At 37.7% G+C, this 16,353-nt stretch overlaps 1 protein-coding gene across 1 annotated transcript in view; it reads right to left on the minus strand.

The window, feature by feature from the left end:
- Nucleotides 1-2,643: 2,643 nt before the first annotated feature.
- The window catches only part of RPRD1A (regulation of nuclear pre-mRNA domain containing 1A), a 46,671-nt gene continuing 32,961 nt past the window's right edge, over nucleotides 2,644-16,353 (minus strand). Inside the window, exon 7 of the mRNA XM_075744702.1 lies at nucleotides 2,644-7,079. Within this exon, the coding sequence (XP_075600817.1) occupies nucleotides 6,930-7,079 (150 nt within the window). The 3' untranslated portion in view covers nucleotides 2,644-6,929. The remainder of the gene's footprint in view (nucleotides 7,080-16,353) is intronic.

Here is a 16,353-nt window from a genome sequence, read left to right on the forward strand (position 1 = left end):
CCTGCAGAAGATATGAGTCCCAGGATAATGCAGAACCTTGTAAAATCACACTCCTGCTGTGAGGTGCTCTCGATACCCACAGCTCCATGCTAGACTGCTATTAGGACCCTGATTTGTCACTGCTGTGGGAGTGCACGGTCATAAAGAATACAGGGTGCTTCCTTTCCAACTGCTCTGGTGCTGCCAAAGTAGGTCACTTGTTCCATTCAGAAATGACTAAGGAGAGAACCTCTTTCTTAAATATCTTTGGGTTTTATCAGGCTTTAGGGTTGCTTCCTTCCTGGACTTCAATCTGGAAAATTAGGTTTGCCCTGGACAGTAGTGAACTCATTGCACCAAAGCGTTTTGATGTGAATAGACAATTGTCAACGTTGAAGCGGTCTCTGCTGTCAGTTTTTACATTTTCAGTTCAGCATAGAGGTGAGAAAGGATACTAGTAAGTCACTGCTCAGGGCTGAGTTTATAGCCTGCCCTGCGAATAGTCTGCAGTGACAGTTCTGCAAATAATTGTGCTTCAGATTTCCCCTCCGAAAAGAGAATCAATCAGCTAAAAACATTTACAGTCTTGGGTTTAAAGGTCTGTATTTTCCTCTTTTTTATTTTGCTTAAATAATTTTATTCTAATGAATAAATTCCTTTAAGTGTATTCAGACTCACCGCTTAAGAAATAAGACCAGCCAATAAGTTGGCAGACTTGAAAGCAATCCAGGGCAGGGGAGAACAGTTTGTTGAGAATTCTACTTAGAGTCTCAAAGATTGGCATGTAACCTTTTTATATCTCCTGTACGCTTGCACAGTAACTTTGAAAGGTTCACTGCCGTTAGTTTCTAATGTCCATGTATGATCAAATTAACTGTCATTCTTTGATCAAAATACAGACCCTGGAGTTATGCCTTTTCCAGTGTAGAACTTGGCATTAATTCACCTGTTGTTGCTCTATTTATCATCCAGTTCTCTGGAAAAATACCTCAGTCTTGTTGATAGAAAATGTGCATTATACAAAAGTATTTGAAAAACAGGTTTTGTAATAAATTTTTATATTAAAAGTACACCCATCAGGTACTCTACTGCTGTGCTTCCTATGAGGCTTATGTGAAACCAGCATGAGCATCTGCTGCGTGTTAAGGTGCGCTGACATTCAAGTGTTAGATCAAGAGTTTGCTTTTGAAGCAGATCTCCCAAATTGTCCCTGTTTACCCTGCTTTTTACCCAATACCATAGTAAGCGGCATTCCTTTTGGATACAACTCCAGATAATGGATAAAAGACGTGCTCCGGGGCACCACCAGCATGCTGCAAACGCTAATGGGCAGACTATCCACAGGATCACAGGAGAGCTTATCTGAAGTACGCACCTCCAACAAGTGTATTGAGGAGGCCAGGCACTGAGCTTCAGGTATTCTGTACTCCAGGTGTATTGCTGCTGCAATGTGCTATTTGTTAACATAGACAGAGTCTTGTCCTGCTCCAAACAATGTATTTTTCTTTGTAATTACCAGAATTGTCAGACACATCCAGATGTGGTTATAAAGGATCATTATTGCAAGCTATTGGACTTTACCGTGGAGAAAAAAGGAAAAAAAAAATCATTCAGTACGTGCCATTCCTTGTTTTATAAGCGTGCTTCAAAATGCTGGGCACAAACTGAGTTGGTATTTTCCATCTGAAGTGCTTTTATGTTATTCCTAAGCCTCTAATATAGGCTTTTTCTGTTACTGGACTTTCACAGAATCGGTGTATTGAAAAACACACACATATATATGTATATACATATCTATATATAGGATGTATATAGGTTTATACATATATGCACATCAGATGTATCTATACACACACGCACATGTGCATGCATCTGATGCAGTCTTCCCCTCGGAATGTACGACGTTCCTGTACTTGCTGAAACGCCGAAGGCTGGCCGCAACAGACAGCCGGGGAGGCTCCCTGCCGCACCTCTGCCACGCAGCATTGCTGGTTTGTGCTGGAAGAACAACTCTTTACAGAGAGGAAACGGCTGCACTGATTTCAGTGAGGCCAGAATTTCACCCAGACTTTGTAAAGCAAGACCAAGTAGGTTCTCTGTTAAGCGTACACCCCTGCGTGTAGGTATTTAATTACAGAGCGAGAGTTATTTCCCAGCTCGTACAAATTCTACTTACGCAATGGTATGTGTACCATTGACAGTAACAGCATCATACCTTATATTGAAATTGTTACAAAGGGTGTCTTAATATAGCCAGCTCAGCTAAAGCGTGCTTTAGTTTGAAACATCAGTTTAAGCCGTTTTCCCACTTTTGAGTATTGGGAACTTCAAGCGGGCATATTACAACTAGTTCCCTCATACCCAGCCCCGCCTCTGAAGGAACACAAACTTTGGCCAAACTAGATGGTATATGAACAGTATTTCTTCTTAAGACAATTACAGTTCTAGAGATACGACCTCAGACTTTTTAATGCACTGCTTCCTCACTGAAAATTTTCACACTAAATACAAAAACGGAGAGTAATAAATTTAAAAATGAGTATCGATCACTTCGCCAGCATCGCTGAGATTTTGGTTGACTCCTAAGTATAGGGAGCAGTTTACATTAAGGCAATTTCCCGCCATGAGATTGAGTAGGCAAGCAATAAACAATGATTTCAAAACTGTTTTTACAATATTTTATTCTATTAAATATGAAAGAGCATACATACAGGTGTTATTTTTTGAGGACATAAATTACACAAGGATTACATATTCTGTCAGAAAAGCACAATAATGAAACATCTTTACATTTCAAACTTTTCTTGTTAGCTTTTAACAAATGAATCTACTTCTGTTGCAAACAAGTAACGAGTGCTATTGAACTTTTGCAAATTCCCACAAAAACATCATGCTTAGTAGGATACTTTAAATATTGTAAAGATGAAATCAGAATTAGATTTCTAAATAACAAGATGGAAGAGATTTACTACTTAATGAAGATAAATGACACACTGAAATAGGAGCCGAGACAAAACTGGTCATTCATTAAAAAAAAATAAAATCCACTCGAGACACCACATTTGAATCTGCTTTCTTTACTTGCAGGAATAGTTGCTGTGATTAGGTGCATGAGTAATGAGCAGAACTGCCCCTATATATTTATAAATGTAACAACAAAGTTTAGATGTGCTGGTTTTCTAGTTCATTAATTTTTCCACTGAACCCCCACCGCACCCATGAATCTATTTGAAAAAGGTTGAAATTCAGCTCTTCTGTCGAGGGCTGCTCAAGCCTATGTATAGACTTCCATGTCTTCCATGGTCATCTGTGCAGGGGGCTACTGCATCCTACGTATGTATTTTGGGTCATCGTTGAAGTACCGGACTGAGTTACCACTGACTTGTGAGAACAGGGTTACTCTGTGGAAGTCCTAACACATTGTTTTTATAAACTTCATGTAAACAGGAATGTAACAACTGTATCATAATGAAAGCTCTCAGTTTGACACTTGGAAGACTACTTGGATAAAACACGAAATAAGCATGTAGTTTGGGTTGTGTTGCTAGGGATTAACTGAGGTGGTTTAATATATTAACACAATAATGGTGGCTTAATATATTAACAGAGTGAAACAGACAAGCTAATGTTACTGCAGGCTGTAGTTTAATTTTCAAGAGGAGTAATGAAACACAATTTCTACGAATGGTAATTTTTTTTAACTAAGGACTTCACATTTATTTATAAAACCACGGAAGTGGGGTAATATTCCTGATATCTTTCAAAACATTCTGCAAAAACACAGCTTGAGCCTGCAAACACTAGAATATACAAGCAGTCCCAGGGACCTCCAAGGTAAGCATTCTCATATGGCAAAGAGCTGCAGGGTTGTCTTTGCTTTTTTCGGAGAATGCTCAATAAAAGTGCAATATAGTGAAGCAACTAATCTAATTATTATGCTGTTGTTATTATTGATGAAAAGTGTTCAGGTATTTTATAATTGTGCCTTTTGTAGAGTGGGCATTCTGGTTTGAGTAGAGCCAGACCAGGTGAGAAGGGATGGGCATGGCACACCCACGTATTTTCTTTCCCAGGGTGGTAACGCCCCAAAGCAGTTCTACTGTTATAATCCCATCAACAGCTAAAGCATCCTGCTGCCCAGTTTCACACTGATATTTCTGTTTTGACAAAAGTTGATGTTTGTTTTGCTTTTGATTTCCACTCTGGCCTGTTCTCCCTTTCAGCTCCTCAGCACCCTTCCTTTCCCCACCCAGCCTCTTCTCTTCCTGAGATGTCAGAAGTACGTACGTTAAGCTTTGGAACCTGAGAACATGGAGGTATTTTTTGATACTACAGGGCTGTGTTTGTATTGTACCATATTATCTCCTGCTATGCTATTACAGTTACAATATAAATCTTCTAACTAGTTGATACCTGATGCCTTTTCCATATAAATAAAAACCAAAAAGTACCATTCAGCCACGAACACATGACACTTGTTAAAAGAGTGGCCTTTACCTTCTGCAATCCTCTTTTCCAAACAAATGTTGAGGGATCATTTCCAAAAAACCCAGCTATGAAATATTCCTTTAAGCAAACAATTTCACAGTAAAATAAAGAAAAATATATCCAGAAAATAGCACTCTCTCAAAATTAAAACTTATATACATCAAGAAGTAGTCGAGATTTTTCCTCATTCGTTTATCAGTTCTACATTATCTGTAGATAAGCAACAATATTACTAAGAGTTATGAATAGGAAAAACAAATCTAGTGAAGTAAGTGTCGTGCCTTTTTTAATACTCTTGAGAGATCAAGGAAATTCAGCATTCAACTTTATTATTACAATTATTTTTAATTAAGGTAGCAAAAGACTGTTTAAGCTTAATTCCCTATGGGTCTGAGTATCTAAGACTTAGATCCTTCAATGCGCTCTAAACAACCCATGCCGCTACACTTATAATCACCTCTGGGTACAAATCCTCTGGATTCATCCTAGTTAGCTCTTTTTTCCTATGGAGTGGAAAATTGCCACTCAAAACTTACAAATGTTTGGACAGCTAGTGAGCTCTGATGAACTATTTTCAGTGTTCCTGTCTGTCAGTCAGACTTTTTGATGAAATTAGTATTCCACATTGCATGCTATGGAATGCTATGTCGAGAGCTTGCATTTTTATCTTTTGGGTTTTTTTCCCTACTTAACTGAGGTCTAATTCATGGCAACTTCCATGAGAAAAGATGACGTGCTTATGTCCAAGTGTATCTATTTTAAAGAGAAAGATTATTCTCCATTCCCATCCAACAACTATTCAGGCAATTAGCCTTGTAGACGTCAATAAAAAGTGACAGATCAATCACTATCTTCAACAATTTCACTCCGCGACTATTTTGAATTGCTGTGGGTTTTGAAAAGGAAGAATAGGTTTATTTTTTTTTAAATTGCTTTCGTGTGAGAAGAATAGATTTTTTAAAAAAAAAAAAATCTCCTTTCGTGTGAGAAAGAGTGTTAAACTTGTAAACTGTGAACTTAACTGATGCAAAACAACGCCCAACAAATGCAAACCCGTGAACAAAATGCTATCATTAAATACTCCGATGATATATCCAACTCAAACACTTGCAGCCCAGGATTTTAAGGTACATCAAAATGGCAAAGGTACAGGTAGGCATTTTTTAAAATCACTCGTGAACAATTAGGTGCCTAATTCTGATTGACTGAAAAGCCTAAATTTTCTGGCAATCTCCTAGATGCTGTCTGTATCTTTAAGTTTTCAAGTGAACTTAAAAGCTGGTGCATAGTATGCTAACAAGGAGTTATGACAAATTCAGCTACCTGTAGCCAAATACCACGTTTGTGCCGTGCAAAGGACTTTTTTAAAAAACAGACACTGGGCAATAATTTTCCACAGTTTAACTTATGCACAGCCCTGAACTGTCTCCTCCTGTTCTGTGAGAAAAGACAATCAAGAGCTAGAAATGCGTCGCTGGAGCGGGTGGAGGTGGGGGGCTGGAAGCCCGTGCTGGCCTCTGGGGTTTCGCAGTGGAAGACGATCTACAGCACGGCTGTATCACCGTGTTGCTGCACGCAGGGATGGTACATAGCATTGTCAATTTTTAATAATGGACATTGAACAATTGGGACAGTTTAGAGAATGACCTTTCGATTTAATTAAAGCTGGAAAATGGCTTCACATTTCCGGGATTAACCTTTTTAGATGGAGACGGATGTTCCAGAAAGGGATTAGAGTACAAATGAATGGTCCCTCAATTTAGAAACTAAGCAGCTGTAAAAAGAAAGTTACAATTTTGAAACATAATTAAACTGGTCGATTGTACAGTTTCTTATGCTGACTTTTAAATGATACTAAAATATTGCAGTATTTTGAGTCATTTAAAAATCTGCTCAGTGTAACATGATTTATGCTTTCCAATACAAAATTGGTTGTTAACATTTTCTTCAAAAAACCCCACCTGACTTGTTTTGGTAGTGGGTAATTTAAATGTAATGGACAGTAAGATTGCTTTTAACTTTGCATTAACATGCATCAACCTTCTTGCAAACATAAGCTTGTGATTTCCACATTTCACTCCCTCACTAGCAACTGAAATGTCTTCAGTTAGAAGTATGCATTGATTATATGTTGATCTACATTAAATATAGGGTACATCATAAGAAAAATCCTAGCATGTTTTTTTACAGAGCACCCAACTGAAATCTTTACAAAAGATAAGATAGTTATCCATTCTTCAATGTAATAGACACAGATGCCACTTTTATAAATGTACCCTTATGTTCACTCGCCAATAAAATAGTAAACAAATCAACTTTTTAAACCATTTTTTATAAATTATTAGAGTATTTTTACCGACACTCTCTGACAATATACAAAAATAATACTACAAGATACCAATCAGTCTGACCTACCCCTCATTTCACAGAAAAGTAGAGGTTATGGAAGGATGTTCTTGTAATCAGTCATCACCGTAGATGTCTCCTGCAAACGGCAGGTGTACATGGCTGCCCGTGACGTTGGGAAGTCGAGAGAGATCAGGCAGGTTCTGGATGCGTGACCTGAGTTCTTTCCGTACTTGGGACACTCTGGCTAGCTTGCGTTTGTACTCCTGTAACGCAGAAGAATTCAACATGAGATTCTTTTGCTAATACCATCCCTACTATTTACTCCACTTGACATTTTCTAAAGAAAGTATTCCTTCTGTGAGTTAGATGACTAACCATCCTTTAATAGGTGAGAGCCCAGAGAATTGGGTATTCTGGAGTATTCATTTTCTCAGCGTCTGACTTTGGAAGCATAGCCACGGGATTTTTTTGCTTTGAACTGTAAGTACATAAATGCTAAACGAGGCAGACAATCCCAGTTAACACAACTACATGCGTTCCTCCATGTGACTAGTAGAATGGGATAATTCTTAGAAATTGTATTAAGGATAATGGATACACGTACTCTACTATCACTCTCAAAGTACAGGAAGATAAACTTACTGATGTCAAAGACGTTACTTTCAGAAGTTACTTACTGATGAAAGAATAAAAAACAACCAAATACCACCTAACCAGGCCTGTTGATCAGCCCCACCAAGCTGACCAATCATAAGTATTTTGTATTAACTTTTATAATAAAAACCATATTGCATCAGTACATTTATGGATCTAACCCTGAGTTTTCAGAAACTTTTTGAATTGGGGATTTAGGATTTCACATTGTGTTGGAATACAGGTCAAACCACTCATAATTCATCTATTTAATGATTATGAGGCACTTTTCACATGAAACAAAATTATACAAGATGAGGTATTTAACATTGTAAACCAGTGCACTAGAATATAGTTACTGCTCACCTGTTAAGAATACAAAACACAATGGAGAATACCAGTTTGTATAAAATGAAAACAGTTATTCCAAAATGTAGGAAGATTAGGGTACAATTTACAGGAATATTTACATCTCAAAAACCTGGAAACACATTTCTTTGAAGAGCAAAAGGGACTAAGCATTAGCAAGCAAAGCGGTGCTTTATGAAAACATACTGTAATTCACAACACATCAAATGCAGATGCTTTCTAGTGTGGCTGCGGGTTTTGCGGCAGCCTGGGAATGGCTGGAAATAACAAGAAATAGTTAACCTACAACTTGGATAATCAAGATCTCATGATTATAACAACTTCTAAATAATAGTGGGGAAAAAAATCTACATCATCCTATAAAAGGAAATAAACAAATACATATACAAATCAAATATAAACACTTTGAAGTTCCAGCAAGTATAAAAACACTATGCAAAAGTCCATAAAAAATAACAATCATGCTATTTACAAGGTCTAAACATAATTTTAAACATTTTTCTACACTGTTAATAGCATGGAGTAAAAAGGAAGGCCAATGAAAAGACTTTTTGGTAGTAGAACCCAATACAGTAGTATAAATGTGAAATACCTGGGGCATGATCAAGATTATTGGACAAGGACCAACACACATAAAAACAAAGTTTGAGACTATTAGCAGTGTGGCCTTCTTACCAAGGACAGTAAGAGAACCACAAGAAATCTTAAATTCTTAATGAAAAGGTAATGCATACCTAAAAAAAGATAATAATTAAATCTTTACATAGAAAGAGAAGAAACTGTCCCCTGAATTAGGTTCATCAATTCCTTGTTATCATATATATTTAAAAATTAAATATTACATACAGTTCAGAATATTACGAGATACTAAATACAGTGAAAATACTTGAGATGCCCTGTCAGCAGAACTGTAAACACTTGGTGAGGGTACACAGGGCAAAGCAGCATCCCTTTTACAACACAGATGATCAAAGACGCCTTATAACTGCAAGTCCTTTCGTCCTAGGAAAACTGTCACTTGCTCACGCTTGCCTAAAATATCCTCTCTGGCGTAAGTGACTTCAGGACATGGCTGTGGAAATGAAGGGCTGTATCCTGACACTGTATCCTTACAGTAATGCCCAAAGCCACAAATACTTTACTGTTTTATGTCTAATATTACAGCAGCATCCAGAGGCCTCAGTGAGCTGATTCTGTGCAAGAATCATAGTCCTTTGCCAGCATGTAAAAAGCTCGTAACAGAATACTTTTTGCCCTTTTCACTATTAATTTTAGTCCAGAGTGCAGAGATAGACTCCTGACTATTATTTTAGGGAACAGATTTTAATGTCAGAGGAAAAGACAGGTTTCATTGTTTAGTAAAACAAGCAATTTGGCAATATACAGAACACTAGTTAACCAGAATCACTATTTTCAGAAGCAGGATGGCTGGGGATTGAGCATTGGGCAATGAGGGCTTTGAGCAAGGTTGAAGCTAGGAGACCAGGCCTCCATTGCGAAAGACATAGTGCTGTACAGAAGAGGATGAGTACAACTGTAAGCAGAATCAAAACACTCAAAAGGCTCAAAATTAGTAAAAAAAACCCCTAAAAAATCATTCCAGCAGTTAATTCTTGTAAATGGTGTTTGAATGAGCTGAATCCTGACTAAGTTCGTTCTCCGTCAACGAGGAAAGTGAAGCAGCAAATCAGCATCCCTTCATAAGCTTGAGGCATGATGCTAGGCATATAGGCACAGATCACACTTAGCAGCTATATTCTCTCAAGACTTTACTACAAAACCTGAAATGTGCCTTAAATTAGATTGCCAGTTTCTTGACTCCATTAAAATTCCCTTTAGCTGATAATAAATCATTTCCATAGTAACATCACATTTCTGACATCCAGCATTTTCCATATAAAATTTGCCTGGGACATGTTGCCTAGTGAATATCAGCTTGATCAATATTACTGACAGTAGGTTCCTTTTTCTCACTAAGGAAAATGTTCTCATAAATTCAGTCTCCCACGTAATACAGTCTTCTTCCTCTCGCCAACACCTTCAGCATAATGCAGAGTCTCAGGCAGTCAAAACTCATTCCTTGTGCCTTTTTAGAAATAGAGACCCCTGAGAAGGTTTGCTCAAAGTTTTTACTATAAAACTAGAGTAAATAAAAAATCAGACAAGGTTTTATAGTTCATTATATTATTGATGCAGTATAAGCTACAGAATGCAATTTTAATACAATTTTGGCGATTCAAAGCATATGTGAGATCTGCAACCAGGTCAGATGTCCATGACAATCTTCCCTCACAAGTAGAAATATTATTCACCTCATTTTCCATGACAATCCCATAACCATTCTAGAAATCACTGGAAATGTCTAGTTTTCATGACTGGTGAGAATTTCAAAAGAGGGACAATTTTCAAGTACAGTGACCTAGCAGTTTCGAGATACTTTCAAAGGGGCTGCTTTTCACAGTTTGAGCCAATTTAAAATCATTAGTCACTTCTGAAAGGGTTTGCTTACATATTTTTAAGGCTGGTATTACTTAAGTAGTCCTGGACTGTTGGCATATCAAGTACTCATTATCAATAATACTCATTATTATTTTATCATAATAGCATGCACATGTACCTACAACATTTTTCCTCAGTGTATATGTTATGAGTGTGACTTAATTAAAGCAGATGAGTAGGAACAGGCATATCTTGGTGTTACTTCTGATATTGTTGCTCCATTAGAAATGCTCGATACTATACAACCCAGTAACAATTTGCCCATATTGTTGACACTTCTAACTGCAGAAATCCTTGTGGAGAATTTAAATTTCACTTTCATTATGTTGATTTTAAGATATACTTCAAATTGCCTCCATGTAAATGAGGCAAGATGCAAGCTATTTACTTCAAACAGTCAAGGACAGGCAGAAGTATTATGTTTTCTTTTCCTACACTGAGCATAATTTGCATCACTTGCTACCTATGAAGAACCTTACTCTTGGGATATATGTGCAACCTGATGTATGGAATTAAAGTCCCTTCAATTTTTCAGTGGTCTAAGATAACACTACTTTCAAGCAGTAATTTTTTGTACTTCCAGTCATAAAAGCAGGTTTATGAGATAATTAGAAGAACTTATTTTGCTCATTAGAATCCCACTGATTACTACAGTTTCCATTACTGGACAGGGTAGAATATGGATATTTTGTGAAAGCAATGCTAACAACCTATGGATTCCACACCTAGATTAATCGTAATTCTCTATCAAATAAGTACCAGGCAAAAAAGCCAAATAATTTTTGATTAGGCACTACAATCATCATGAATAATAAAAACGCGGGCAGGCCAAACAGGCTGTGCACCGCAGAGGGTATTTTCCTTTCCAACTGAAATAGGCTGAAATAGATCTTAATACAGAGTTTCTGCAATTACTGTAGAGAGGTGCTACAGCTAAAACAACCTGGAACTTCATGGATATGCTTTTCCTTTACAATATTAATACGACTTTGAACCCTCACCTGATCACTAAGACTACAGCATGCATCAAAATACTGTGTGGCAGAAAATGTATAGCAAAGCGAAATAAAGTCCAATTCTAAAGCAAGAACAAAAGGTCTGCAGAAAACACAAATACTTAATCTGCACTCTTGTTAGCTACAGAAAGAAAGGTAGGGTGGAAATCAATACTCCCAATACAGAGAAACAAAACCCAAAAGGCTTAAAAGGCTTTTAAGGTGTTGAGGGCCTGTGTATACATCAGCATCCATGGCCTGTATGTACATCGTATTTAAAACTGAGATCTCTGGCTTTCTAGGTCCGTTCCAACCTTCCAGTTTCAGGTGCAGACAGCGGAGCTGTGTTACAGAGCAAAGGCTTCTCACGCGCTGTGTCCAATAGCACAGAAACCACTAGAAATCTTCAAAGGCTCAGACAATAGCAAATGGCATGTGATACCCCGATACCTAGATTCTGAAGTTCAGAAACACAGCATTTGTTTATAGACCACACCTGGTTAAAATCTCATGCATCACCCAGTCTGGGTATTTTTCTGCAAGGAGGACTGAGAACTAGAGTTGAAGGAGTCAGATAAGCCTCACTACCACTCTGGAAAGTGGGTGAGCATGGCTTCTCACGTTGTTCACTAGCTTGAGCCTTTAATCATACTGTTTACCAGTGTTAAGGATGAACAAAACCCTGAAATAACTTTCATTTAAGACACTGAACAGAGTCTGAACACATCTATATGCATTACACACGCACACAAGGTTGAAAAATCAAGGACGGTTATGACAAGCTTAGGAAAGGACTGACTTGGCTAACTTTCCCTTACACATTCTGCCTGTTCACTACAAAACAGATTTTTGGAAGAAAGCTTCAACTTTCCAGTATGTTAGCATCTATCAGTTTTCCATTAGGTCTTACCACATTTAGAGCAAAACAAATAGTACTGAAGCAATGACCTACCTAGTGACTGCTTTGTCTACTCCTTATTGTTCTATTGCTCCACGCATTACTTACTGTACGCAGATTTACTAATATTGTCATAGGTTTTCTAATAACATACTTCACCATTAGAAAATGAAATGCAACCTCTAATTTTGAGTATCTCATTTTTCTTAGTACTTAAAATTACCAAGAACTTAATGCTTCAAAGCAAATTTTCTACATTAAGTTAAAATACTGGAGACTCCTCAGCTTGTCTGCAAATGAAGCAACAGGAACCAATGAACTCAGAAGTTTGAAACCCATGAACTAAATTAGTGACTACCTGGGGAACACTTGATTAAGTGACTTTGTCTACCATCAACTGTTATGCTGTGGTACAGACAGGAATACACTGCAGATCTTCAATTCATAAATTCCTGAGTGCAGCAGCAGTAAATAGGAACAAAGCATTTTCCCATCGGAAGGGTGATTATCAGAAATGTGAAGTCCTTCAAATGGCCACAAACTAGTCTTTCCATTCCTTGAAAATGCAATTTGTCTAGCTCCTTCCAGCCTGTACCTGGATCTCAAATCTTGTTCACCCCAGTCTGGAGTCTTGGTCTCCATCTCCACTCCTTCAACACTGTTCCTAGAACCAATCTCTTTGTCCAATAAAGCTGTTCAATGCCTCTCAGACTCCAGTCATGGCTGTATTCACATCCAATACAAACACTCACAATTCTTTTTTGCCTAACTGTTCCTATTTCCTTCCTTTCTGGCTCCAAATCTGAATCCTTCCCTTTCCAATCCTGGTCTGCACTTATCACTGTGTCTATAGTTTTGGCTGCATCTGGTTCCAGTTCCACATATTTCTCCCCAGTCCTATACTCAGCCCGTCCTTGTTGTCTGCCTATATATTATCTCCATCAGATCTCCCTATCACCTCACACCAGTTTTTGCTTCCATTCTCTTAGTTGAAAGGAATTCCAGTTCCTCCCATTTCAGTCCTACATGACCTTATGCTTTTCTGACCAGTCACTCCCTTTCTCCTCAGCCAGCTGATCTCCTATTCCTTTCTTTACTGTAATGTCTAGTCCTGGATCCCTTCTTAATCTCTGCAGCCTCTGGTGCCAAGTTCTGTGGGCACTTGCCCACGTTCTGCGTTCAAACCCACCGGCTTCCACGTCCCCATTACTCATGGGAGCCACGGACAACCCACCCATGGAAGAAGTTCTCTTCTGTCATGTCAGGTGCTTGGCCCATGGTCAGCCCAGAGAACAACTGTATACAGTTGCAATTGCAGGAGAAGTCTTCTTTAGCCCAGGCTTGAAAAATCTCTGGCAGAGAAGCTCTTTGTGGCAGTTGGTAATGTTTTAAGAAATCTCGGATGACCGTATTAAAAGTAAGATTTTTCCAAAGGTTTGTAGTTGCATTAAATTCAGGTTGATTTTCGTTCCTATATCAAAACGCATGCCCTTGACAGAAAGAAAGATTTCCTCATTCCATAATGCTTTGAGAAAGAACGTGAATTATGTCATCTCAAAGAAAAGGTCATTTTTTAAGACTGTTTTATTACAAAGTTGTCCTTAGCTTTATTCTTGAAGATTGTGTTGGCAAAAAGTTGGTAAATCTTTGGGAAAATTAAATAAAAACCCCCAGGGATTTATAAGCTTAATTACCAGGAGTATTGCTAGGCTTAGTTTATATTTACCTCCAATCATAAAAGATCCACAGTGATGAATATTAATTTATAAAATAAACTACTATTTAAAGAAATTGATATAATTAGAGAATCTCTACAGGACAATCATTTAATTTAAAGCATTTCAGGATGGCAGATATGAGCAGCAGCTTGAATGAAAGATGCCTGCTTGAGGTTAAATTTGGTTTCCTTACGTTTTATTATCTGATACAGTATTTTTATCTGGTTGAAAATTTAGCCATTATAATAAACTCAAAGCTACATGCTTCCAAGAGATGCCTAAATTACACTGACTTCTGAAGTTTCAAATCTTGGCTGACAGAATGAAGTTTTGGAGAACTTCTGATGGCAAGCAATCAGGCACTTCAGAACAATTCTGAGCAACTGTGCTCAAATATTCAAGTTGATACTCTCTACAGACACACTTACAAGGGAAAAAGCAGAACAGTTTTGAAAATAATAATAAAAAATGGCCACAGGCTTAGAGATAGCTTCTTAAAGTTTCACCTATTCACAAATGATCTGAAAGAAATCCAAATTAAAGGATATCAGGATTCAATTTTAAAGGAATCTCTGAATAAAAAGCTTTGCTGGTCTATTAGAAAAAATATGCCTTTAGCAATGCATTTAAGAACAGTTGTGTAAAGTCTTCAGGCTCAAATATTTACTGTACCTAACAGCTGAACTGTAAAATTGTGTACGTCAGACGCACATTCCTCATTTCACGCAACCCTTGCCTGCAGGTCATTACAATAGTCTCAGTTCCAACTTCAGATTCCACATGTGCAACTCATCTTTCTGAAGCTACTGCTGCGAATGTCGAACCACTAAAATGTGGACTTTGATGTTCATTATTTAACAGAGACAAATGGACAGCTGAAAGTATGAAAATTCTGTAAAGCCAAGACTACATGTAACTATTTTGAAGATGAAAAGTGAATCTGAGAATGAAAGTAACACTGCAGGTCACTAGGTAGGGGATTTATCTATAGCTAGCCAAAAGATAGCTGTTTCAGATCCTTTTCTTTTGTCAAAGACATATCTACATAAGGTAGAAGCATGAGACCTAGTTTTATTGTAGCAAGGCTAAGTACTATTAGCAGTCTAGTCCAAGCAGCAGAGAGCTTAAAGCAGGTTAATGTACATAGATTTTGCAACTGCAGCATAGGGCCACTCGGCGTTAACCTGTGAGCAAGAAAGAAAATGAAAGGAAAGTGTTTCAATCAGAAGTGTTTTATTGACCTCAGATTGGGCATTAGCTATATTTCAAGTGAAATAAATAAAAGTAATGCAGGTAGAGGACCTCAACTTTCTGCTACAGGCAGGCCCAGGCTGTTGACCTTGTGCATTTAAGTAATCAATCAATGCAGGTCTGTCTGTGCAAAACTGGCCTTGGACTTTTTCATCAAGCTCTTCAAACATTTTTTTGTTTAAATTATTTATTTCTGTCTTTTATTTTCCCAGTTCATAAATGACTCCTATCCAACCTGAAGAAACAGATGTGAAGGACAACTACCCTACAATTCCAGAACAGTCCCACCTGAAAAGCGTGTGGCTATTTCTTAAAGAGTTTTTTTAAATAATGGTTCTCAAAATACGCCAAGAAATGCCAGGGGGTCATCCAATGTGTGTACACTCTAATAAATCTTACCAGCTAGACAGTTTCATATTACACTTGTCGACTTATTCTCACAATTTCATCAAGAAGGCTGAAACATACATTTCAGAGACATGGCTTCTAAAGAAGAGGATTTAGTTACAGCTCAAAGCCAAGCATTCACAAGCCTGATTTGCTTTAATAGTAGTTGAAAGTGCTCAGCGTCACAGGAGAATTGAAACTGTAGTTTATGTGACTAATGAGAATAATTATCTGTGTAAGACAAACTGTTGACATGCTGCATGGTAATTTTGTTTTTCTCACCTTTCCTGAGCGTGAAATAGAGACTTCAAATGCAACATTCAGTGACAGGGATGGGAGCATCAGAAAGGTAATGTTGGAAAGGGAGAATAACACAGCAGCAACAGATATTCTGATTTACTTCCGGAAACTGCCCCTCACATATCCTGTGGGAATATCTCCAATGAAAACTCTACCATGCATGAAGCAAACAACCGCACCCCTTCTACAGCCAACAAGAAAGGAGAAGCAGCTTAATTTCCTAACAATGCACAGAGATACAAGTTTTAGCATTAAAAAAAAACAAAAAAAACAACAAAACAAAAGAAACAGTGCTTACCCTCAAGCTTTAATATTAAAAAAAAAACCCCTATGATGAGAATGTCTTGCATAAGGGAAGCGATACCAATAGAGAGCACAGAGCAATTACAAGAAAAATTCACAATGTAAAAGTCTCTTATCAAACAACAAATTTCAGGCAGCAAATTTGGCACCCCCATCCATTTTTGACATTATTTACCCAATTATG

This window comes from Balearica regulorum, chromosome 2, assembly GCF_011004875.1.
Source record: "Balearica regulorum gibbericeps isolate bBalReg1 chromosome 2, bBalReg1.pri, whole genome shotgun sequence".
Taxonomy (NCBI): domain Eukaryota; kingdom Metazoa; phylum Chordata; class Aves; order Gruiformes; family Gruidae; genus Balearica; species Balearica regulorum.